The following is a 27,422-nucleotide window of genomic DNA, read 5'->3' on the forward strand; positions in this document are numbered from 1 at the left end:
GTCCAGAAGTGGCGATTTTTGGAGTGTCAGAAGACCCAGGAGTCCAGGGGGCGAGAGGTCGACGTTTTGGCCTTTGCCTCCATGGTAGCCCGGAGGTGGATCTTGTTGGATTAGAGGGACTCGGGGCCGCCGAAACCGGGGGTGTGGGTGAGAGACTTCGTGGAATTCCTAATGTTGGAAAAAAATCAAGTTCCCCTTGAGAGGGACTGAGGAGGGGTAGTTAAGAAGTCAGCCAGGTTGGGGGGGGGGGGGGGGGGGGGGGGGGGGAGGACTCTGGGGTTTAAAAAGGAGGGAGGGTGGGCGGTGGAGCAGTAGTTATTTATTTGTTATGTGATTTCCTGTTTGTTCTCTTTTTGGTTTTGGTTGTGTTTGATGTATATTTATAGATGCCTTCAGAAAAATATTTTTTTTAACTATCAAAAGGGATGGTAACTGGATCAAATGGTCTTTGCTGCTCTTGAACGTATTCATGATTTATGCATCAAAGAGGATCAATCTTCATTTGAATATTTAGCATGAGCATTTTGCTGGTCTATCAATATATGGGTTATGATCATACAAATCATGGCTGGATTTCTCCGGTTGTTGCAATTCGCCCGTGGGGTTCCCGGAGGTGTTGGGTAGTTACAATGGGAAATCCCATTGACAAGTGTCAGGAAGATAGAATCCCACTGCTAGCGAATGACATGCCGCCGGGAAACACGTGAGTGGGGGAACTGGAGAACCCCGCCCCGTGCCAAACTGTGGCCGTATATTAATGGGATTTCGTAGGGCAGCATGGTGGTGCAGTGGCTAGCACTGTTGTGCATTGACATCCCAGGTTGGACCCCGGCTCTGGGTCACTGTCCATGTGGAGTTTGCATATTCTTCCCCATGTTTGTGTGGGTTTCGCCCCACAACCCAAAGATGAGCAGGGTAGGTGGATTGGCCACGCTAAATTAAAATTTTTTTTTTACATTACCCAATTATTTTTTCCAATTAAGGGGCAATTTAGCATGGCCAATCTACCTACCCTGCACATCTTTGGGCTGTGGGGGTGAAACCCACGCAGACACTGGGAGAATGCGCAAACTCCACATGCCCAGTGACCCAGGGCTGGGATTTGAACCTGGGTCGTCAGCGCCGTAGGCAGTAATGCTAACCACTGTGCCACCAAGCTGCCCTCGCCCACGCTAAATTGCCTCTTAATTGGAAAAAATGAATTGGGTACTCTCAATTTATTTATTTTTTAAAAATGTGATTTCATTGTCACAAATTCCAGTTTGCCTGTCCAATAAACAAATAAGTTTGGTTTTCCTAACCTTTTCTGACAAAGACATTAAAACTTTCAGGATTCATAAGAATTTCCATAAAAACGTGATCTTAGTCCTTTGAACTCATATGGACTTTAAATTCTAGTAAATGAAAAGTGGGAGAAGATCTGATTTTCCCATTTATAAAACATGGGAACAAGGGATTTCTGAAAATGCAATTTTGTTAAAAGATGAATTGTGTTTCTTATATCATAAGCAAATGATATTAACAGTACATAAAACAAATCAAACATGACTGAAACCTTATTCTGGTGTTGACATATGAACATTTTTGTTTATCATCATTGTCACGTTGGTCAATTTGTCATTTTGACAATTTTCTCCCTGCTGGTTAGAAACAAGGGGGAATTTTTTTCAAGGTTCAAGTGGAATGATTTTAGAAAACAGCTTGTCACTTCAGCAGGAGGAACCTTAGATTGCAAGATCATCTGATCTGGTCCGGTTGCTCTGTTTGCTGATGTCACTATTCCTCCTCTTGTCATTCACAGAAACGTGACTGTTGGGCAACACGCTTGTCTCCTCCTGATTCCCCTGCTTGTCGTCCATCATGGCAAAATTGTCTTGGTTTTGCTTCATTGCCATAGTGCTGTTGTAAGGATGACACACAGAGTTTGTTTCTGTCAATGGGGAGCCACTGATGCCAGCCTCCACCTTGTACAGTTGCGGCCCCCTGCTGTGGTTGGCAATGTACTGGTAACTAGGGGCACAGGGCTCCATATTCTCAATCGGCAGCACCCCATTCTGCATACAGATAGCCTTTGAGACTTGGTTGTCCTTCCTGTTTTTTCTACATTTCTTGAGTCCCAGATGAAATATTTCAATTAGGTTCAAAAGTAGTGAAAGACAAGCCATAGCCAGCATGAATATAATGAAAACTGTCTTCTCAGTCGGACGGGAGATGTAACAGTCAACAGTGTTAGGGCATGGCCGGTAGCTACACTTATAAAGAGGTTTCAGCTCAAAGCCATAGAGATAGTACTGGGCCATTATGAAGCCAACTTCAAAGAGGGTTTTAAAAATGATGTTAAATAAATAAGTGCGAAGAAGAGCTCCTTGTATTTTAATTTTTCCCTGTTCAGTCAGCAAGGGAGATTTGGCACCCTTGGCATTTTGTGCCAACGCCTCCTTGTTTCCAGGTTGTTGACTGTTCAACCTCTCTTTCTCCTTCTCTTTCTCCTCCATCCGCACCAGATGAAAGATGTGGCCCAGGTAGACCAGCGTGGGAGTGGACACGAAGATGATCTGCAGCACCCAGAAGCGGATGTGGGAGATGGGGAAGATCCTGTCGTAGCAGACGTTCTGACAGCCAGGCTGTTTGGTGTCGCAGGAAAAGAAGGTCTGCTCATCTCCCCAGACCTTCTCGGTGGCCGTCCCCAGCACCAGAATACGGAAAACGAACAGAGAAGTTAACCACACCTTTCCTACCACGGTGGAGTGTTCCTGGGCATTTTCCAGCAGGTTCCCCAAGAGACTCCAATCTCCCATTCTTTCCTGCTTTTAGCTTCACAGTGAAAATGACAGGGGATGGGTGGTGGGGTGGAGAGAAAGGAAAAGAAAAGTCAATATGTTTGGTAGTGAATCTCAGTTTCCTTAGATTACATTATTTCTCATTCTATTGATCCCTGTTCTGATAGCGCCCATCTTAAACAGGGGCGGGAATTAAAGCCCTTGTACAACACACAAAATACAAAATTTATCAATTCTAAATGGTTCTAATGAAAGTTTATTGACTTAAAACAGTGGGAAGAATCTTCTCAAAAGGGGGAAGGAAGCCCTTATTTGGGTGGCCACAATGCTCAGTTGGGAGGTTGGACTTCTCTGGTAATATTGAAAGGAGGATGCAATCATGAGGTGGCAGGTGAAAGAGGTAGTCAATTGAGGAAGGCAGGCGAGCCTTCCATGCAGCCAGTCCAATCAGAGGCCTAGAGACAGCAAGGGAAAACACCAGTATGACTCCATCTGTGTGCCATGGAAAGCTGGTGCCAGGCCCCTCCCAAGCTCTCTCCAGCACATGGTGGGAACGGTTCAAACATTAAGTAACAAATTATAAGCACAAATTAAATTGAGCCATTCACATTTTTGAGTAGATTTCCATCACTCAATAAGGTCACAAACGATACCTAAGCTGTAATTTGAACAGCCCTATCCTAAGGTAAGGACTAATGTCTCTAAGACAGGATGGATGCCAGGCTGCATTCTCCAAAATTGGGACTATGTCCCCACGCCAGTGTAAAAACGCTGGCCTTTCACTCTTGACTTTCCTTCAAAAAGTCAAGAGTGATTCTCCTACCTGCAGGGGGCTGGCAGGGACACAGAGTGCTTCTCGCAGCTCTGGCTGCAGATACGGGCCCCCGCACATCCGGTTGGAAGTTAGCCGCCGTGCGACGTGGCGGACTTGGACCACGGATTGACATCCAAAATGTAGCCCCCCCCCCACTCCCCCTCCCCCCCGAGATGGCATGCCCCCGTGGATTCGAGCCACCCAATTGCCGCCACCACCCGGTATTCCCGACAGGCAATACGTGGTTAGGACCACGCCGTCGGGAACCCGACCAGTTTTGCCTGGAGAATTCCGGGCGAGGCCTTTGTCAATGGCCCCCCAGCCGCGCAGCATAATCTGCAAGCGAGCGATTCTCCGGGGACTGGAGAATCGCAGGACTGGTGCCGGCCACGATCCCCGCGTAAAAATGTTTTCTCCACCCCCGTGCCAAATGCGATTTCGGCGCGGGGCTGCGGAGAATCCAGCCCAGATGAAAAACAATTACGCTGAATTAGCTTACCTCATTTCAGTGGTTACAATTTGAACTAAGACGGTTGGATATATTCAGTGTACAGAACAAGCAATTTGAAAACATTATAAATAATGAATAAATAAGAAAAACTTAAAACAATCACAAACACAGTAAAAGATGGAACAAAGCAATATCCTGGTCCAGTTTGGATATCACTTATTTCAGGACATTCTCTGTAATGCCCAAACTCATTGCGCAAAGTGGAGCTGAGAATGAAAATGAAAATGAAAATCGCTTATTGTCACAAATAGGCTTCAATGAAGTTACTGTGAAAAGCCCCTAGTCGCCACATTCCGGTGCCTGTTCGGGGAGGCTGGTACGGGAATTGAACCCGTGCTGCTAGCCTGCCTTGGTCTGCTTTAAAAGTCGGCTATTTAGCCCTGTGCTAAACCAGCCCCAGTAGGGTGGACTGGAACCCTGGATCTAATTTAATATTGTGATTTATACTGTTCTTCCATATCATTACATGATGCTGGGGGTGGCATAGCTTCGTTGGCTAGAGTACGATACAGAATGATACCAACAGCATTGGTTCAGTCCCTGTACCAGCTGTCTCCCTGCCTTGCCCCATGTTTGATGCAGAGTGATGCCCCTCATGCTATATACCCACTTGTCTCCCTCAAATAGAGAAAGAAGCCACGGTCCCTTGTGGACTGCAGATAATTACCTACACATTAATGACCTATTAAATGGTAGAGAGGAAAATTTCAGCGGAACATATGTCTGTGATTGCATACATCGAAGGCCCCATTACCGCGGACTGAATTTGGATAAATGCAAAGAGTAACACAGCTTCCTCCAAATTGATTTATATTGAAAGTACCCTTCACTGAAAGGCTTTAAACATAAGTATATAAAACTGCTGAATGTCGAATGTTAAAGTACAAAAGGTCATGTGAACAATGGAGCTGCAGTCACAGAAACTGGTTGAGATAAACACAGGACAGCAACAAGATACAGCCTCTGGTGTGGAGAGATAGCAGACGTTATCCAAACCAGATGACAGCAAAATTCATTCCAGCGATAATCAGGGAAAGCCATCTTAAATATTTAGGAGCAGAGACACAGCAATCAGGTAAATAGGCTGAAAATAATCATTTATGACCTTTCGTGCCAATGTTTGGTTATCTTCATATTTTAGGTTGGAATATTAAAGCTGACACAAGGAACTGAATTATTATTCTTAGATATGAGGGGGTCTCCATTTTTGCTTTTATGATGAGATTATAATTCACTGATAATTACAGGAAAAAGCAGCGCTATGAGAAGCAGATGCTCATGAAAGCTGCCAACCCGCAACTCAATGCAAGAGCCCCTCAGAAATCTTGACCTTCAGTGCTGGGGCACATATGAACTTACAAATTATGAGCATGAGTAGGCCATTCCACCCTCAAGCCTGCTCTGCTATTTGATAAGATCATGGCTGATCTGATTGTGGCCTCAGCTCCACTTTCGCATGCACCCCCATAATTTTGACGCCCTTGTCAATCAAGACTCTATCTAATTCAACCTTAAAAATATTCACCGACCCAACCTCCAGTGCTCTCTGGGAAAGGTAAATCCAGACCAATGACCTTCTGAAGAAAAAACTCTCCTCATCTCCATCTTGTTTTTAAACTGTGTCCCTACCTAGATCTAGATCTAGTCTCTCTCACAAGTCCCCTCAGGAACGTATATGTTTAAATAAAATCACCTCTAATTCTTCTAAACTCCAATGGACGTAGGCCCAATCTTTCAAACTTTCCCTCATAAGATAATATCTTCAGGAATCAGTTGGGTGAACATTTGTCTGAATTACTTCTAACGCTATTATGCCATTTCAGAAGTGTCATGGGAATGTCACTTTAAGAAATGTTTGTCTTCTCAAGTGGCTGCAGCGATGTCAGTGTGTGAGTGGAGCTGGGCTCTAGCTCTGCTTTTTACTTTCGTTTTGAGCTGGAAGCTGATTTTGGCTCTGAGTTTTAGTTTCGTTTTCAGTTGGAGAGCTGCATTCAAACCAAGGAGGTGTATTTTGCTCTCTCTCTCTCTCGCTCTCTCTGAATGCTAAAGAATCTCCCCAGATCACTTGATGATTTCAAAGTAATACCTGTTTCTGTAAGGAATGCAAACCTACTGTCTTTGTTAAAAAGGGTCTTTGACTTATGGATGCCGTTAGGAAAGTTACTAAGTGTTACATTTAGAGTACTGTATAATTTTTTTGGAGGGGGGTGTCAGCATTGGTAGTTGATAAGATGTTTACTGTGTGTTTATAAAATATTAATTGGATTCATAGAATAAACATTGTTTTGTTTAAAAATACTTAAGGTCTCTGTTGCATCACACCTGGAAAGTGGGCCCTTGTGCTCCTCATAACCAAAATCTATTAAAAGTTACGGTCAGGTGAACTCCATGATATTCTTTGGTGTTCTCTAAACCCTGGCCCATAATAGAAGTAATGCTGTAACTGTACACAGTGCACCAGATGTGGTCTCACCCATGCCTTCTACAATTGTAGCAAAGCTACCCTACTTTTATATTCCATTCCCTGCACAATAAACAGAGATCAGTATTGTTCCAAGAGAGATGCTGAAATAACCTGTTAGAATCATATCACACTGAGCTATAGGACAGGCATATGTTCACAACGGTATTCTTCGCATTGAACTTTTGATCCCAGATTAAGGGCGTGATTCTCCGCACCCGCGAGAAATCGTGAGGCTGGTGTCAAAAACGGGCGGGTTTGACGCCAGCTTCCGCCCCCCCGACCGGGAACCGATTCTGCTCCCCGGTCGGGGCTAGCATCGCGCGGCCGTGAACTCCGGCATCGCGGGCTTAACGAATTTCGTTAAGCCCGCTAGCCAGAGTTAGCGACGGCTGACGCGTCAGATGACGTCAGCCGCGCATGCGCGGATTGGACGACTCCAACCCGTGTATGCGCGGATGACGACATCATGCATTTGCGTGAAACCCGCGCATGTGCGGGCCGGTATGACCCTCAGCCGCCCCGCGAATGGATACAGCGGGGCGGCGGAAAGATAAAGAGTGCGCGGGGTAAGTACCCGCTGCCCGCGATTGGTGCCCACTGATCGAGCCCATGGCACCCTTGGCTCGGCCGTGCCAATCGGTGCCATGGTTCCCCAGATCGGGACTTTACAGCCGTTTTTACGAACGGTCAGACCAGGTGTGATTTACGTTCATAAAAACGGTCGTAAAGGCCTTGGAAATCGGCCCATCGGCCAGGGGTGAATCGCTGCTTGCAGTAAAAAAACGGCGGGCAGCGATTTGTGTCGGGAGGCGGGCGTGGGGGTGGGGGGGGGAGAATAGCGGGAGGGCGTCAGACCAGCGTGGCCGTAAAAATTTACGCCGCCCGCTATTCTCCGCCCCGTCGTGAGTGCGGAGAATTCCGCCCATGCTGTCTTGAAGATATATTGAAGGTAAATTGCAGGGAGTCATTCTACTACATTGTTCTTGCACACCTCGTGGCAATTGATTTCAGAGCAGTCTTAGTCAATATTCAAGGACAATTTTCCCATCTGTCCTAAGGAGACTCAAGGTAGGGAAAGCCAAGCAAGTAGCAAACCGGTAATAACTTTGCCTTTCCAAATACAATTAAATACAAGAATGCACAGCTTTTTAGATGGTTCGTCAAATTCTCTAGTGTGTAACTGAGCATAGGGACTAGGAAATGTCATTCCTATCTATAGCGAGCTAGCGGATCGCAATCAAATGGCAGCAAGGTGATTCCAATTGATCCCAATATCTCTGACTGAAAAATGGAAAAGCATTGAGCTTTCTGCTCCTGAATGCTACCCAATGGCTCAGCAGCTGTGTGGTTCTCCAGTAAGAATAGGATTAATCTTGCTCTGATCCCATTCCTCTTGCTACCAGCAAATGGCACGCCACCACTCCCTGCCAGAACTTTACGAATAATGACCACCTGGAACACAACCTGGATCTCCAGAAGGGAGAAAATTGGGAGGAGGATAAATATGCAGGCCCACCTCATGCAGTCATCTTTTTGCTAATGCAACAGAGGTGAATTTAAACCTTATTGACAATTTGGAATCAAGCTCAGATTATTACTAGAGAATGAGTTTCAGTCTCCTGTGATAACTGACAAAACGAGAAATGTGCTGTGTTACTCAGTTAACCATCAAGAGGTTTGTCGAAGGAATTCTGCTTCTGGTTTCCACAGATTTATCAACGTTCTGCATCCACCTTACTCCCCAAGCAAGAAATGTTTCTCGCCTTCCAATCCTGAGCATACAAGCTGTTCTTGAAAATACAGAAAAATGTGCCATTTGAAACATGGAAGTCTGGCAATATCTGGTCTGAGAGGATACAGGGAAAGATCCCACAAAAGGTTAATAGCAGCTGCAAAGAGCCAGATTGTAAAATGCAGATTCTTGCTCACAAGCAGGCTTATCAAACACACAGGTTTTATGTGGTAAGCTAAAACAATGGCTCACACCTTCATGGAATGTAACTATCTCAGGAAGTATCTGGAAAGGCATGGATGAGAGTTTCAATTGACGAATGTTTAAAACAGGCAGGTCTTTCAAGTCATAACCAAGTTAAATTTTAGCATACAGCTAAAAGCAAAGTCTCACACCTTAATTGAAATAAACTCTTAGTAAACAGCTGGAAAGGATGGAAGATGCTCAGTCGAATTTGGTGTCAATTCTAAAGTGTAAAATTCTACGAACATCAAGCCAATTAAAAGAAAATTGGAGACGACCTGTCTACGGGAGACACAATTTAAAGTCAAAATCAAAGGCAAAGTTATGAGCTGGGGACAATTGGAAATTAAGCGATTCGAAAGCACAGAAGTGGAGGTAACACCTATTGAAACCAAAGGAACTTTGAACATCACAAAGGACAATGTAATCAGATCTGAGGTGACGTTATGCCCAAAATGAATAATTAGTTGTATTCAAATGTTTACATCAAAGATACTTTTAACAATCAAAGGGAAATAAGTTAATTTACAATAAGGCTCTAAAAACTTAATAATTGTTAGAAAGAGAATATAAACCCAGGGAGCAGCAGCAACAACTGCAGAACAGAGAGAAACAGCAACAGAGAGAAGGGCAGGAGAACTCAGAGAGAGAGAGAGCTCGGTCATGGGAAAGACAAGGCAAGCAGCCGAGTTTAAACAGTTATACATCTAAGGAAGACTAGAATTTAAACAGGAGTCAGAGTCAGCTTAGAGATAGATAGCAGAGTTAGCTCTTATAGCTCAGTACATGGATCAACAAGACACAGCAACAGAGCTAACCAGTGAATACATCCCAAAATGACCAGAATTTAAAGAAGATTGAGTGTCAAGGTGGGCCTGAAGGTCCCTTCAACCAACAGGAAGGATCCAGAAGCAAGATCTTTTTACCTTTCTGTAAAGAAAGAGTTTGCAGCTTTTAAAAGAAAAAATACAATAACAAAATAACTTAACTTAACCTGTAAAAGTGGTTTATTCCTGAAAGTCTACGTTACTTACTTAGCAATGCAGGACCCAGGACATCGATGCTACTAAGTGGTAAGTAGATAAATCTTCGGTGAAGGTATGGGTTATACTGGGGGATAACTTGAAAATATAGTTTGACCTGAATGGCACCCACCGAAGCCTGCATCAGAGTCAGGGAGTGAGAATCCCTGTTCACCATTTAGAATATTGGCCCTTTTTGGTATAGGGGGAATTCTAAGAAGAGTGGTGAATTTTCAAAAACAAAGCCTATGACTGGAATTTTACATTGGCAGGATTTTCCGGTCACACCCAAGTCAATGGACCTTTGTGTGCCCCCTCCAGAATAGCATCATCATTTTTTGCGCGCTTCATGCAGTTGCAATGCTGTTGGCACCTCATAGCCGGCCAACTCGCGATGCTCCGCCCATGATAGGCTGCGTTCCCGACAGCGCGGACCACGTGTGGTCCACAAATTGTGAACCCGGCTTGGCAGCTGCGGACTGTGTCCAGCACGGATACACTCGGCTGGGATATGTGCCGCTGGGGGGGGGGGGGGGGGGGGGCTTCTGCAAGGGCTGGGGGGATTGGTGGGGGATGGGCTGTGGGGTCGCGGATAGCGGGCTGGGTCCACGCACGCCCAGCGCCATGTTGTACCATTGACTATTAGTATAGGGTCACTAAATTCCAACCTATTACTAGCTCTGACTCTTTACTCATTAGAAATTTGTTTACAATAGTCGTGCTAATTGTTATAATAATATTTAAAGGGGTAATGTCTTAAAAAAAAAACTATATTTAGTCATTTTTATTGCGGTTATGGGAAATGAGTTGAGCCGAATGCGAGTCATGTGCCGTTACGGTATCTTAATGTGACAAATTTAAGGTCCATATGCATGGAAGCCAAAAAAAATCAATTACCAACTAAACTGTTCACATGAGAGCAAGTTATTTGCAACAAAGAACAGATTATGAGGTTAGCAATCACAAGGACCATCATGACTCAGTCACAATGTTCCACTTCCAGCATTCAGACCTCTTTATTATTTAAACATCACAAGCACACCATTCATCTCTCTTTATAACTCTAAACATCTTTTAACATTTTACTTCTTGACCTCTTGTGTGTTAAAGACACTGAAAAGGGATTGGTTAATTCGATCCACTTCCAGTCATTTTATCTAAACGTTTGTGTGAACATCATTGTAGTATTGTGCCAGTATTAGAGGACAAATGGTTACTTTATTCATGTGTCAAATTTGCCATGTAGGTGTTAATCCCCTTATTTAAAACTCGATCAGCACTAATACTTAAATAGTATAGAGGGATGTATGAAGGCATTGAACGTTCAGCGATTAATTTTGGCGGCAGTAATTGCTGGGCTAATATCATAAAGCTGAGTTTGCCTAATATTTTTTTAACATCACTGAGGGCGATTCTCTGGCCACACTGTACCTGGCACACATCCCGCTATTCCAGGAAAATAATGGGAGAGCCCCGAAACAGGGTTGGCACTGGACGTCAAACGGAGCATGATGCTACTGGCCTTCGCTGGGCGTGAACCAGATTAGTACATTTAAATAAGAATTTTAGGGGCAGCATGTGGCACAGTGATTAGCACTGGAACTGCGGCGCTGAGGATCCGGGTTCGAATCCCGGCCGTGGGTCACTGTCCGTGAGGGGTTTGCATATGTCTGCGTGTGTTTCACCCCCACAACCCAAAGATGTGCAGGTTAGGTGGATTGGCCATGCTAAATTGACCCTTAATTGGAAAAAAAATAATTGGGTATTCTAATTTTATGTTTAAAAAAATAAATACTTAAGAAAAATACTTTTCACTGTACCTCGGTACACGTGACAATAAACAAATCCAATCCAATCCAATCCAATCCAATAAGAATTTTAAAATGCTTGGCCAGTTTAGGGCTGGATTCTGCCGGCTCCTGGGATTCTACCCCTTGTTTTTGGAGACCACACATGATGACCACGCCACGTAGCCCGGAGACCATTGGAGCCCTCGGGTGGGCAGGGACATGGCAGGGCGTTCCTTGGCACCCTAATGCTGGCTAGAAGAGGGAAGGGCTTGATGGGAGACTCTTTGGGGGGGCTCTGATACCAGAGATCCTTGGGGGCCGGCTTGGTGGGGAGGTGGGGGGGGACGGCTGCCCTCTCACATTGAGATTGGGGCACCCTTTAATAAGGATGCCTGATTGCTGTGAGGCCGGACTTGCCAGTGTCTTCGGGTCCCCTGGTCCCTAAGTGAGGGAGAATTGCAATTGCGATGGGAATTGACGCAATTTGCAACGGTTTTTCTGTCCAAAATTACACTTTGTAATTTTTTGGGAGAATTATGCCCATTATGTCTTCTCATTAGTTGAAATATCTCAGATGGCAAAGGTTGGATGGAGAGTGTGTGAAGGTGTGGGAGATGAGGGCTGGAAAGATTATACTTGCTTTAATAATTTTTAAAAATACCATCAACAGTGATTGGCTATCCGTCCAGTCCGCCTCCACACTAGGTCTGGGGACAGTGGTTTCCAACCTAGCCCACTCACCAAGAATGAAGATCCGGTCTCTTTTTCCTGAATCGGGTTCGCGGGGCTGGGAAATGCCCACCTGAAAATCTGGGCCTTAGATTTCCAACCTCTGCAGTATTTTGCTTTTACCTCTTATTAAAAACTCTTGGCTGTATGTTTCAAGTGCAGAAATGGTTTGCGACTTAATCTCAATAATTTTTCTCTTACTATTTCTTTGCTCGGACTGATTTATTTAAAGAACATGAGAGCAATGAAACTCCTTGTGAACAAGTCAGCTGAGCACAATATCCCAGTGCAAACTTAAGTAATTTATATAAAAGTAATGGATTTATTAAAAATAGTTTCAAAAACAAATGTTCTCAGTTGGGATAGTTTGGAGAAAGAGGTTTCAAGGCAAAGAACATGAGCTTTGAAATAAAATAAGACTGGAAGCACAATTGCCATAGCATTATTCATTGCATTTCTGCAGTTAATTTTTTTTAATATAAACATTTTATTGAGGTTTTTTTTTTTGGTTTTACAACAACAAAATAAACAATGTACATGAATCTATAAACATAGCGCAAAAGCCATCTTCCTCCCTTACAGGTCCCACCTATCTAAACTAATTCATTTCTGTAATTAATTAACAATAACGGGTCACATTGGAAATAAAAAAAAAATTGGCAAGCTCAGCTCCTGGCGAAGCAAATGATTCTATAATTATTTTCTTCTTGTCCATTTGGAAAAGTTTGAAGTGGAGCACATTTGAAAAAAAAATTTATGAATGGCAGCATTAACATGGACCATGTCCTTTGATGTTATGCTGAAGGATTAAAGCTCGCCGTGGATCTTTCTAATTTTTCTCCAATGGTCGCAAAGTTGAAATGTAGATTAAACTTCTGACATCCAAATGTTCCCCATACAAGCCTCAGAACTTCCAGACTTGCGATGGAAGGGCTACTTTTGAAACAGCTGACAAAAATCCAGGTCAAGTTATGAGATGGATTTGTAGCAAAAAAGGTGAGAGAGTAATTTGGGTGGTGGGTGCGGGGAGATTGCGAGGGGGAGGTGGTACTGCCATCAAGTAGCCTTAAGGTGGACATATCGGGCACAATTCCCCCCAAAAAATGACGAAAGTGTAATTTTGGGCAGGATTAGCGGGTGATTCCCATTGGGTGTTTGGGTACGATCCAGGGGCGGGATTCTCCTACCCGCTGCACCCGTTTTCTGGTGCGCCACGCCGCCACCGGCAGCAGAATCCTCCATCCTGCCAGCCGGCCGATGGGGTTTCCCATTGTGGGCACCCCACACCATCGGGAAATTCGCGGGCATGAGTGCGCTGCCGGTGAAGCGGAGAATCCCGCCGGCAGAGAATCCAGCCCCAGATCATTATTTGTTTTGGAGATTGGCGAGTCTCTCACTGGAAAACCCCACACTTAGAGGGCACAATCTAATGGAAGGTTTTCACGTGTCATTCGTGGCTAGTTTTGCTGGGAGTTTCACCCCAGTTCTGTCGGCGAGTTTCCCACCACTATCTAACCACACTTTGTCACTTTCCTGGGCCTCTGGAGAGTTACTCCCTGGCCAGGCCCACACTGTGGGCACAATCTACTGGCCACGTTGCACCCGAAAAGCAGCTCGCTGTGGTGCAACATGGCTGGTAACTGCTGGGAGACCCTGCTCCCGGGATTTACCCAGCTTGCCACGCTTACTAGATCTCAAGCGATCTGCCCATTTCAGGAAGCTTCATTCATTTGCTTCACACGTGCGTATGGCTTCAACTGGAACCGGGAGGAAACTGGAGCACCCGGAGGAAACACGGGAGCAGACACGGGGAAAAAGTGCAAACTCCACACCGGCAGTCACCCAAGGCCAGAATTGAACCTGGGTCCTTGGTGCTGTGAGGCAGCAGTACTAACCACTGTGTCCCCATGATGCATTTGATAAGCTCACCTTGATAGTGGGGAGTCCATAGATCTGCCTGACAATGGCTTCCCAAAACCAGATTCTCAATATGGCTGGCAACTTTTTCTAACAACGACTGGGATATTATCAGCGCTGAAATCAAAGCCACTTCCAGATACTGGGTAAACATCCCCTCTGGAAGTCATTGTGTAGAAAGAAGGTCACATGACTGATTTGAAATCTCTATATGCCTTTGAGAATTGAGAAATTCTCTGTGTGCTGTTTTAACACCAATTGGAAAGGGCTCCAGCCATCTGGCTGAGCAAGGAATCAGTTACATTCTCTCAACTCCTCCACGCTTGTCACTGCCTGGAAGATTTCCTAACATCTCCTACAGAACCAACCTCTGTGTACCTCCTTAATCTGTGGTATCCAGACCAACTGCAAAGTGAACCTACAAACTCATGTCTTCAACTAGCTGGGACAGCACGGTGGTGCAGTGGGTCAGCCCTGCTGCCTTATGGCGGCGAGGTCCCAGGTTTGATCCCGGCTCTGAGTCACTGTCCGTGTGGAGTTTGCACGTTCCCCCCCGTGTTTGGGTGGATTTCGCCCCCACATCCCAAAGATGTGCAGGGTAGGTGGATTGGCCATGCTAAATTGCCCCGTAATTGGAAAAAATGAATTCGAATCATAGAATTTCAGTGCTGACGGAGGCCATTCGGCCCATCAAGCCTGCACCTGCCCTTGGAAAAAGCACCCTGCCCAAGCCCAAACCTCACCCCTATCCCCACAACCCAGTAACGCCACTTAACCTTTTTTGGACACTAAGGGCAATTTAGCATGGCCGATCCACCTAACCTGCACATCTTTGGACTGTGGGAGGAAACTGGAGCACCCGGAGAAAACCCACACAGACACGGGGAGAACGTGCAGACTCTGCGCAGACAGTGACCCATGCCGGGAATCGAACCTGGGACCCTGGAGCTGTGAAGCAGCTGTGCTAACCACTATGCTACTATACTGTCCCGTTTAGGTACTCTAAATTTATTTTTAAAAATGTCTTCAACTAGCTGAACTCAAACTCCAAAGTGAAAGAATTTCTCATTAGACTCTGAGTCTGGAGATCACGTGAACTGATATTTATTTCTGTAGCTCTGTTTTAAAATTATTTTTTTAAATTTAGAGTACCCAATTATTTTTTTCCAATTAGGGGCAATTTAGTGTGGCCAATCCACCTACCCTGCACATCTTTGGGTTGTGGGGGTGCAACCCACACAGACAGTGGGAGAATGTGCAAACTCCACTCGGATAGTGACCCAGGGCCGGGATCGGACCTGGGACCTCAGCGCCGTGAGACTGCAGTGCTAGACACTGCACCACCATGCTGCCCCGAAAAAAAATATTCAAACCATCTTCTGCTTGTGGACATAGCATGAAACATAATCAGTGCAGTCTTTTTCCCTTCAGTCGGAAACACGCTCCCTTTGGAAACACATCCAAATATGAACACAGAAGGACTCTGAGCTCCCAAATGAAATCAAATATGAAACAAGAAATAAAACTTCTTTTGAGGTGTTTCATTTGTAGGATCGGAATCTCCTCCAGCTGGACTTCTATTAAATATAAAACTCCAAAATCCATAGACATAAATAACTGCAAATAAACAGGACAAACCTCAACACACAGACGCAGGCTGTACTGTGTTATTGAAAATATGGAAAGATGTGTCATTTGAAACATGGAAGTGTGGCAATATCTGGTCTGAGAGAAACATGAGAGGATACAGGGAAAGATCCCACGAAGGGTTAACAGCAGCTGCAAAGAACAGGATTATAAAATGCAGATTCCTTCTCCCAAACAAACAAACAGGATTTTTGTATGAAGCTAAAAACAATGGTTCACACCTTCATTGAAATTAACTATCTTAGTAAGCATCTGGAAAAGCATGGATGAGGGTTTCAGTTGAGCTCAGTGATACATGTAAACCTTTCAAGTTATAACCAAGTGGATTTTTAGCATTATGCTAAAAGCAATGTTTCACACCATCATTGAAATTAACTATCTTAGTAAACAGCTGGAAAGGAAAGAATGAGGTTCAGTTGAATTTGGCAACTATTCTAGGTATGAAGTTCTGCCGATATCAGGTAAATTAAAGAAAACCGCAGACTATCAGTCTACGAGAAACATAATTTGAAGCCAAAATCAAAGTCAAAATTATGAGCTGAGGACACAATTGGAAAATAAAACTATAGAAATGACAGAAATTAAAAGTAACACCTCTTGAAACCAAAGCATTTTTGAATATCACAAAGGAACTTTGAACATCACAAAGGAAACAATGTAATCATAGACCTGAGGGGTGAGGTCATGTCAAAATGAATACTTAGTTGTATTAGAATGTTTAGATCAAAGATACTTTTTATAATCAAAGTGAAATAATAGTTACTTTACAATAAAGTCATAAAAACGTAATGACTGTTAGAAAGAGAATATAAACCCAGAGACCAGAGCAGGAACTACCAGAACTCAGAGAGAAGGAGAGAAGGAACAAGAGAAGCAAGCAGAGTCAGCTTACAGCCAGCTCGGTTATGGGAAAGATAAGACATAGCAGCTAAGCTAAAACAGCTAATACATCTAAGGAAGACTAGCATTTAAAGAGGAGGCAGAGTCAGCTCAGAGATAGCCAGCAAAGCCAGCTCTCATAGCTCAGTACATGGGATCGACAAGACATAGTAACCGAGCTAACCAGCGAATACATCTCAAGAAGAACAGATTTTAAAGATGATTGATTGTCAAGTTGGGCCTGAAGGTCCCTTCAACCAACCAGAAGGATCCAGAAGCAAGATCTTTTTACCTTTCTGTAAAGAAAGTGATTGCAGCCTTTAAAAGAAAAAATATAATAATAAAATAACTTAATTTAACCTGAAACAGTGGTTATTCCCAAGTCTATTTTACTTACTTAGCAATGCGGGACCCAGGATCGATGCTACTAAGTGGTAAGTAGATGAAATCTTCGGTGAAGGTATGGGTTATACCGGGGGATAACTTGAAAATATAGTTTGACCTGAATAGCACCCACCGAAGCCTGCATCGGAGTCAGGGAGTGAGAATCCCTGTTCACCATTTAAAATGTTGGCCCTTTTTGGTATAGGGGGAATTCTAAGAATAGTGGTGAGTTTTCAGACGCAGGCTGTACTGTAAGGGGTTAATCTTCAAGCATGTCAATACTGAAACCGAACTGATACTATGCAAAGATGCTGGAACATTATCATCACAAAGACATAAAACAATTGCCATTAGACAACTTAATTCAAGAAACTGGGAGACCATCATAGCAGAGGGACCAAGAAAACGGCCATCATGCAAGCAACATCGACAGCAGCTAAAGAGGAGTGGACTTTATCACATACATATCAGTATGTATGGGAGCCAGACATCACACCTGAATGGGGTCCATTGTTTCATTTGTGGAAACAACATCACACTGAATGGGTTTGTCTGGCCCAAGCAGGGACCAGGCTAAAGAGACAAGAAAGATGCTAAGCACCTCCATCCAAACAGAAATTCTCCAGAAAATGTATTTTATACTTTCAATAAAAATGTGATATTGGCCTGAAGGTTTGGGACTGTCGTCACCAAGAAGAATCAGGAACAGTCAACCTGATTCATGGACCAACAGGTCGCACTGGAAGGACCCGCTATGTAGGCAGTTGTAAACTAGCAGCCAGATCCGAGGAATATGGAGCTGAGGTTTAAGGATAATTTAAGGGTAACAGCTAAATCCAGAGTTTGAATTGAATCAGGTTTTGGGCAGAAATGCGTGTTTTTTCAGTGGACGCTTTTATTAATGCATTGTGGTTTATATGTGTTTACAGGAATCCAAGGAAAATTGGGCTTCCTTGTCAAGTGCTGTGCAGCGCCATTACACTAGTTTAGAGCTCTTGTATGAGGGCATCAGGATTTTTGTTTTGTAAATAAAGAAGTTAGTGGTTGAGCCTAAACCCTGTGTCTGTGTAAGTTTGTCCTCTATAAACCCTTAAAGTCAAGAACTAGCAGTAAGGGTACACGGGGGTGAACACCTCTTACATATCATGTTGTTTTTCATTGATGCCAGAGTAGTAATATTGGTTGATACAATAAAACTCTCCTCCCTTCTGTCTTCTACACGGAACGATACCGGGTTATTCATTCTCCCAGCTGGAGGAGGCATTGTGCTAAATAGCTGAACAGGAAATGGAAAAGGGACATCTGAGGTGGAAATAACCTTCAAAATAAAGGTAGTCACAAATAATATCAGGAATGGCACCTGAACAATACTGCGGATTAAGTGTAAGATAGGGAAATGCGTAGTGGATGGGGGATGTCACATGCACAATAATGGAGCTTCCTTCACACATATCCTTTGTAAGTCACTGAATTCTTTTCATAGCTTTTAGTTAATTGGGATAGTGGGAAACAGGCTCCTTGTGGTGCTGCAGTAACTTCCTTCACAGCAGCCTGTGCTGTTTACAGCCTTTCTTTAGGACAATAGTCAGGAAGCGACGTTTTTAGTCCATGTCCTTGAGAATGCTTGACTATGTCAACACTTACACAATGGAGCCTTCTTTTAAGAAAAAGTCCAAAATGTATCATCAGTACTCGGAACATCCATTATATGCCAAGGAAATCAACTGAATCTTCTTTTTAAAACTATAGATTAACATTAATTTGTTTCAAAGCAATTAAATGTGACTTTGTTTAATGAGGAGGTTTTAAATTAGTTTCAAATCCTGGTATAGCCATAGAACATCTGGTAATAAATGGCATGTGGCCATGCTGCAGCAGTGAATGTATTGCTAAATGTGTTTTGTTCCAGACGCAGGCTCAATGACGATCCACCTATTTTTCCCAGTTGATCTATTTTCTTAGTAAACCTGAGAAAAAAATAGCAAATCAAAGAGGCAAACATAAAGTTGGCCTGTCATCATTCACAAAATTACAACATCTGCAAGGGATGTGGTGATGCTGACCCTTTAAAAAGGTTCTACCACTCCCCTCATGGCTTAGCCAGTAAGTACATTGCCCCTGGCTTGATCTGATCGCAACCGGGCAGGGGATGGGGACAGCATAGGGACAGTGTCAGGGCCATAATAGTTGGCCTCAGCAGCCTTAGACTAAGGAAGAAAAACAAATAAATGAGGGTTCTTGCTGCTGATCAATATCGTGTCACAACATGGATAAGTGTGGGTTAGCATTAGGGTGCAACTCTAATGCCAATCCAAAAGTCACAGTTCACAGATAAATAATGGGTTCCTGGTCAAGATGCCAGACAGCAATCCCCTTTCCCCCCCCCACATCACCACCACCTTTTTCCAGCTTGATTCTAATTGGCAATGTGTCATTTAGGCATCAATCTTGAAATTCCCATGTCAACAATGGCATGCGTGTATTTTGCTTATGGCAAAAGAAAGAAAATAAATTAACTGGTACATTAACATGATCAGTTGTTGTATATTTGGCTAACTTGTAAAAAAGAACAGCTATGGTTGGATAAACGTTAATACCAAGAAAATCTATGTGTATACGTGATCCTCATTAAACTGTGACTGCTGTCAATCCCCCTCTGAAACTGTCTGCAGATTCAGAAAATCTGCTGTAAGATTAGTACAGAAATTCTCAATTTGCAGTCTGTCACTCAGGGTTCCAAGACAGGCTGTGGACCCCACCTCAGAGCCAGCAATCATGAAACCAGTGAGAATATCAATTAAGTCACCCTCATATTATTGTTAAAAGCCCCAGAAAAATATTCATTTTCTTCAATTAGGTGTAACTGAGTTTCTAATGCTGATGTGATTAATAACATTTGATGAACAGAAGAAATGGCCCTAAAACAAGTTTATAATCAAGGAATGCTGTTAAATAATGATTAAGTACATTTTTAAGTTAATTTTTAATAACTTCTTTGAAAATCGGAAGATTTTAGCTTCTCTCTTTACCTCATGTAGTGATAGGGCAGTGCAGACTGATGGGTCAAATGGCTTACTTCTGCACTGTAGGTTTTCTATGATTCAATGCGTAAACTCCAGCCATTAATTTGCACTACCTAAAAAATATTTAAGTAATTTTTGTTTTACTGCATTTTGCTTCCTGTTTGATAGTCTCTGGAAATCCTTTTTTTTTTTTTTAAATAATTTTTATTGAAAGAGTTTTTCCATACAGACATTTACCCCTACTAATTTTTAAATTATTTACAACACAATCCCTCTAGGCAAATGTCCCTCCCTCGCCCGCCCTCTCGCGCGCACCAGTCCTCCCCCACCCCCCCCCCCCCCCCCCCCCCCCCCCCCCCAGGCAACCTTAACAACCAAGGCAGCCTACAGTTTCAGACATGAGCAGCGAGCAGGCTTGCCCGCGTTACAGTCGTGCGTGTCCCCCCACGACCCTTGCTGCCCCCCCCTCCCCTCCCCCCCCCCCCCCCTCTCCCCCCCTCCCCCTCCCCCCCCCCCCCCCCCCCCCCCCCCCGGGTTGCTGCTGCCACGACCCCGAACGTCTACCTCTGATCTAAAAAGTCAAGGAAAGGTTGCCACCGCCTGGCGAATCCCTGTACCGACCCTCTCAGGGCAAATTTGATCCTTTCTAGCTGAATATAGCTAGCCATATCGTTAATCCAAGTTTCAACGCTTGGAGGCCTCGCGTCCTTCCATTGAATTAATATCCTTCGTCGAGCCACTAGGGACGCAAAGGCCAGTATTCCGGCCTCCCTAGCCTCCTGTACCCCCGGTTCTACCCCAACCCCAACTCTGGAAATCCTTTAATGTGATGATAATAATAATTTTTTAAAATATAAATTGAGAGTACTCAATTCATTGTTTCCAATTAAGGGGCAATTTAGCACAGGAAACCACCTAGCCTGCACATCTTTGGGTTGTGGAGGTGAAATCCACACAAACACGGGAAGAATGTACAAATACCACACGGACAGTGACCCAGAACCGGGATCGAACTGGGACCTCGGCGCCGTGAGACAGCAGTGGTACACACTGCACCACCGTGCTGCCCAATGATAATAATAATAACCTTTATTAATGTCACAAGTAGGCTTACATTAACACTAACCCGGTACTAAAGTGGCCTGGTATTAGCCAAAGGGTGACCTGCAAAGATCAGAGGAATCAATCCTGCAGGAGGAGCTGGGTATCAAAGTGAACTATTTCATACAATAACCACAGAATGCTGAGGTACAGAGGGATCTAGGTACTCTTGTGCGTAAGTCACAAGAAGTTGGTATGCAAGTACATCATGTAATCAAGAAAGCAAATGCAATAACATCCTTTTTTCACAAGAGGGATTGAACATAAAAGTAAGGATGTTATGCTTCAGTTATACAGGGCATTGGTGAGATCCCACCTCGAATACTGTGTGCAGTTTTGGTCTCCTTCAAGGAAAGATGTAAATCCAATACACTGGAGGCGGTTCAGGGGAGCTTTATTAGATTGATAACTGGAATAAACAGTTTGTTTTATGAGGAAAGGTTTGACAGGCTGGGCTTGTTTCCAATGGAGCTTGGACGAGAGAGGGGGTGACCTAATTGAGGTATATAAGATCCTTCACAAGGCTGACTTGGAAAGGATGAGTCTATAACTAGAGAGCACTGTTTTAAAATTAGGGTTCGCCCTGTGGTGAATGTAATATATATGATATGATAATTCACACTGTCTTTGTAAGCGCAGTAGCGTTATCCAACCACTAGGGGGAAGTTGCTCTGGGAGTACTGAGGAACTTGTACTGGGCTCCACCCTTGGCTCCGCCCATGTCTCCTCCCCCTAGTGCTGCTGTATAAATACCCTTGTCCAGAGTCAGCCTGAGTTCACGAAGAGTTGATCAACGGGTAACAGGCTGGCTCTGAAGTAAGTCGATTAAAGCCTAGATTCATATCGGAAACACGTGTCTGGTGAATTGATGGTTCCATCACGCCCTTATAGGTCAGAGGTGAAGAGAATTTTTTTCTCTGAGGGTTATGCGACTTTGGAACTCTGCCGCAGAAGGCAGTGGAGCAGGGGGTCACTGAATATTTTTAAAGTAGAGGTAGATAGATTCTGTTTGGCAAGGGAATCAAAGGTTATCAGGGATGGATGGGAATGTGGAACTCAAAACACCATCAAATCGGCCATGATCTTATTGAATGGCAGAGCAGGCTTAAGAGGCTCAATGGCCTATTTCTGCTCCTATTTTGTATGTAACCTCCATAAAGCTCATTATTTGACTGAGCAGTTCATCAATGATCTGAATACTTCTATTTTTGGCTCAATTACCGTTTTGGAGTTCGCCTGTGAAGTTCCTTGAGGAGTCTTTCTATGTTAAAGGTGCTACAGAAATGCAATTTGTTTGTTCTTGATGTTAAAAAAGTTCCTCCAATGTCTTCTCGAGAAAAAAAATGTTAATTATTCTTGTAGCAGTGAACCCAGAGTCCTCTGGTAATACAGACTTATTGAAATTCAGTGATCTTAAGAGTATTCACTGATTCACTGGAAAACACAACAAAACATTAACCAGCCACTAATTTCATTAACTAGCTTTCATAAATGATGTGTTGCTCACTGCCAGGCATCTGTCACTCTCTTTGCAACATACCCAGATTTCCTTTGTTCTTGATGTAATCTTCTTCTCGAGGTCAGTTTATACTTCATGTAAGTCATTTCTCAAATCCTGAGAAATTCATCCCCAGACATCTGTTAGTCCCCGTATAACTAACTCCCAAGGATCTATTATTCTTTATGCAACTGATTCCCAGAGATTCTATTTATATATTTCTAAAAATCATGGGATGAAAATAACATGCAAACTGAAGTGATGTCACAAAATAAGTTCAGCAATGTTCAATTTCGTGGTTTGGATATAAAACAACATAAGACTTTTGGTAAAATTCTTGGTCTAAAGTTGTATATGTCCTGTTCCTTTTAAATTACTATGGGAGTTTGTTATGCCCAAATTGGCTGCCGCAGTTCCTACTGAAATGAAATGAAAATCGCTTATTGTCACGAGTAGGCTTCAATGAAGTTACTGTGAAAAGCCCCTAGTCGCCACATTCCGGCGCCTGTTCGGAGGGGCTGGTAGGGGAACTTTACTGGAACTGGTACTTTACTGTGGCTGGAGTTCAGAAGTAATTAATAGGTCAAGAGGTGCTTTAGGACGTTATAATCATGAACGATGCCATATAAGTGCTATGTAAGGAGAAACTACTTCTCGCAGAGGGGGGTGAGGTGACCATCAATTCACAAGATTGGAAGTGAACAGTGTTTTTAATAATCTTACAACAGAGCCTTCCTGTGACAAGATGAATTGGCAGCAGGCTCACGACTGCAGAGCTTTATACCTCCGGTTAGTGGGAGGAGCCATGGGCGAAGCTATGGGCGGAGCCAAGGGTGGAGCCCAGTACAAACTCCTCATCTCCCCCTATGGGCAGAGCCACGCAACTGCTCGTACACAGAGCCCACAAGGACACAATACATATAATAGAACACAGTGTGAATGACTAGGTTTATAATTCACTACATCCACCCCCTGTAAAAAAATCAAGTCTGGCGGGGGTGATGGGTCTACAAATTGAGCCGATCCGGAGGCCGAGTTGTCCTTTGGGATCGGCGAAGCACCGGGGTTGCAGCCTTTTCGGGTGGCTGGGTGGTGACGGTCGGTGAGGGTACGATAGTGGACTCCGGGGGTGATTCGGTCCGAGCTTCGTACCCGACTGGTTCGACGGGCGATGAGGAGCACCGGAAACCTATAGGCGCGGGGGGGGGGGGCGTGGAGCACGGGCCGTGAACCTGTAGGTGCGGGGGCGCAGGGTGCGGAGGGTTGTGTGGGGTGTAGTGTGAGGGGTACCTCGGCGGCCGTGGTGCTGGTGTTGGATCCTGCAGGTGCCAGGTCCCGGAGGGAAGCAGTGTCCTGACGGCCGTCAGGGTATTCGATGAAAGCGTATTGGGGGTTCAAGTGGAGTAGGAGCACTCTTTCTACGAGTGGGTCAGTTTTGTGGGTACAGACGTGCTTCCGGAGGAGAACCGGGCCTGGTGTCTTCAACCATGCTGGGAGCGAAACCCCCATGGTAGTGCCCCTGGAAAAAACAAATAGCCATTCGTGAGGGGTCTGGTTGGTGGCTGTGCATAGGAGGGACCTAATAGCATGGAGCGTGTCAGGGAGGACCTCCTGCCACTGGCAGATCGGGAGATTCCTGGTCCGGAGGGTCAGTAGGACGGTCTTCCAGACCGTCGCGTTCTCCCTCTCCACCTGCCCGTTCCCCCTGGGGTTGTAGCTGGTAGTCCTGCTCGAGGCGATGCCCTTGTCGAGCAGGTACTGATGCAGCTCGTCGCTCATTAAGGACGAACCCCTGTAGCTGGGGAACCCGAACAGGGTGAAGATACTGTGCAGAGCTCTGATGACTGTGTGGGAGGTCATATCGGGGCACGGGATAGCAAAGGGGAAGCGGGAGAACTCGTCGATGACGTTCAGGAAGTACACATTCCGATTGGTCGAGGGGAGTGGCCCTTTGAAATCGATGCTCAGGCGTTCAAAGGGCCGGGAGGCCTTTACAAGGTGGGCCCTGTCTGGTCTATAGAAGTGCGGTTTGCACTCTGCGCAGATCGGGCAATCCCTGGTGAAGGCTTTTACCTCCTCGGTGGAGAAAGGTAGGTTTTGGGCTTTAATGTAGTGGGCGAGCCGGGTGACCCCCGGGTGGCAGAGGTCATTGTGGATAGCTTTCAGGCGGTCGTCTTGTGCACTGGCGCACATGCCGCGGGACAGGGCATCTGGAGGCTCGTTGAGCTTCCCCGGTCGATACATAATATCGTACTTGTAGGTGGAGAGTTCGATCCTCCACAGCAGGATTTTATCATTTTTAATTTTGCCCCTTTGTGAGTTGTCAAACATGAAGGCAACCGATCTTTGGTCGGTGATGAGGGTGAACCTCCTACCTGCGAGGTAGCGCCTCCAGTGTCGTATAGCTTCCATGATGGCATGTGCTTCCTTTTGAACTGAGGAGTGTCAAAGTTCCGAAGCGGAGAGGGTTTGGGAGAAAAAGGCGACTGGTCTCCCTGCCTGATTTAGAGTGGCTGCGAGAGCTACCTCTGAGGCATCGCTCTCAACCTGGAAGGTGACGGATTCATCCACCACTCACATGGCCGCTTTGGCGATGTCCTCCTTGATGCAGGTGAAGGCCTGGCGAGCCTCATCTGACAGAGGAAAGAGTGTGGCCTTAAATAGTGGGCGGGCTTTGGCCGCATACTGAGGGGCCCATTGGGCATAATACGAGAAGAATCCCAGGCACCTTTTGAGGGCCCTGGGATAATGAGGGAGAGGGCGTTGTAAGAGGGGACGCATACAGTCCAGGTCGGGGCCCAGGACTCCGTTTTCCACGACATAGCCGAGGATGGCTAGCCTGGTCGTGCAAAAATTCATTTCTCCGTGTTATATGTGAGGTTGAGTTTCTGGGCAGTTTGGAGAAATCGATGGAGGTTGGCGTCATGGTACTGCTGATCATGGCCGCAGATGGTGACGTTACCCAAGTACGGAAATGTGGCCCGCAGCCCGTACTGGTCCACCATTCGGTCCATTGCTCGTTGGAACACCGAGACCCATTCGTGATGTCAAAGGGAACCCGGAGGAAATGGAAGAGGCGGCCATCTGCCTTGAACGCCGTGTAGTGGCGGTCCTCTGGGCGGATTGGGAGCTGGTGGTATGCAGACTTCAGATCCACCGTGGAGAAAATGCGGTACTGGGCGATCTGATTCACCATGTCTGCAATCCTGGGGAGGGGGTACGCATCGAGGAGCGTGAACCGATTAATGGTTTGGCTATAGTGCACTACCATTTGGAATTTTTCCCCGGTCTTGACGATCACCACCTGAGCTCTCCAGGGGTTGTTACTGGCCTCTATGACCCCCTCATGTAAGAGCCTATGGACCTCGGTTCTGATAAACACCCTGTCCTGCAGGCTGTACCGCCTGCTGCGAGTGGCTATGGGTTTGCAGTCCGGAGTGAGGTTAGCAAAGAGTGGGGGGGGGGGGTCGATTTTTAGCGTCGCTAGACTGCCGATAGTGAGTGGAGGTAGGGGCCCGCCGAAGCTGAGTGTGAAGCTTTTGAGGTTACACTGGAAGTCGAGTCCCAGTAAGAGTGGGGCGCAGAGTTCGGGGAGTACGTATAGCTGGAAGTTCGAGTAGCTGGCGCCCTGAATCGTTAGGGTCGCGACGGTGCGCCCTTGGAGGTGAACAGGGTGTGAGCCCGAAGCGAGGGAGATAGTCTGCCATGCAGGGAAAATAGGGAGCCAACAGCGTCTTACCAGATCTGGGTGTACGAAGCTCTCGGTGCTCCCGGAGTCAAAGAGGCACGGTGTACTGTACCCGTTGATTTTAACGGTCATCATCGAGTTGCGGAGGTGTTTCGGGCGCGACTGGTCCAACGTGACCGCGCTGAGTTGCGGCTCGATCAGCTGTGCTGGAGTGGCCCCGTGATGACTGTCCGCTGAGGTCGTAGTCTTCGAGATGAGTTTCAGAGGTTGAGGAGGATGGATCCCAAGATGGCCGCCTCCGTGGATCGCACGTGGCGGGCGGCGAGGAAGATGGCGTCGAAGATGGCGGCCCACATGAGTCGCACGTGGCTGGCCGCGTGGAGGAGGATTGCCAAGATGGCAGCCCCCATGAGTCGCACATGTCAGGTGGGGCGGAGTCGGCATACAGGCTGCAGCATTTCAAGGACTGAGGGCCTGCGAGTTTGGGAAGCAAGTGCTCTGGGCTGCGGGGGAGTTTGGAGTGGGGGTTTTCTTCGCCAGGCAGACCCGGGCATAGTGTCCTTTGCGACCGCAGCTGCTGCAGGTCACGTGACGGCCCGGGCAGTGCTGCCATGGGTGTTGGGGCTGCCCACAAAAATGGCACACTGGGGCTGCGTAGTAGGTGGGTGGCCACGCGGCGCAGGCCTGGGGCAGTCGCTGGTCGGGGGCCCAGGATGGGGTCACTTGGTCCGCGGGGACCGAGGTGAGGCTGCGGAACGAGACCTCCATAGTTGTAGCTAACTCTATAGTGTCCTCCAAGTTCTGGGTCCCTTTTTCAAGAAACCGCTGGCGCACATAGTTGGACCTGAGCCCTGCCACGTACACATCTCGGACAGCGAGCTCCATATGTTGGGCGGCTGATACAGCTTGATAATTACAGTCCCGAGCTAAAGCTTTTAAATTGCGCAGGAATTCTTCCAGCGACTCCACGGGGCGCTGTCAGCGGGTCGTAAAAATGTGGCGCGCGTAGACCTCGTTGATGGGCCTCACGTACATTCGATTGAGCATGGCCAGGGCCTCCATATACGAGGAAGTACTATTAAGTTGAGTAGAGATACGGTGGCTCACCCTTGCGTGCAGTAGGCTGAGTTTCTGCTCCTCCGTAGTTTCTGAAGTGCTTGATTCAGCCAGGTAGGCCTTGAAACATCTGAGCCAGTGTAG

The 27,422-nt window shown here is 45.8% G+C and overlaps 1 protein-coding gene across 1 annotated transcript in view; it reads right to left on the reverse strand.

Annotated features, from left to right (window-relative positions):
- Nucleotides 1-1,222: 1,222 nt before the first annotated feature.
- LOC119952359 (gap junction alpha-3 protein-like) overlaps nucleotides 1,223-27,422 on the reverse strand; it is a 38,187-nt gene continuing 11,987 nt past the window's right edge. Inside the window, exon 2 of the mRNA XM_038776051.1 lies at nucleotides 1,223-2,814. Coding sequence (XP_038631979.1) covers nucleotides 1,725-2,798 — 1,074 coding nt within the window. The 5' untranslated portion in view covers nucleotides 2,799-2,814 and the 3' untranslated portion in view covers nucleotides 1,223-1,724. The remainder of the gene's footprint in view (nucleotides 2,815-27,422) is intronic.

Source organism: Scyliorhinus canicula, chromosome 17 (assembly GCF_902713615.1).
Source record: "Scyliorhinus canicula chromosome 17, sScyCan1.1, whole genome shotgun sequence".
NCBI classification, from domain to species: Eukaryota; Metazoa; Chordata; class Chondrichthyes; order Carcharhiniformes; family Scyliorhinidae; genus Scyliorhinus; species Scyliorhinus canicula.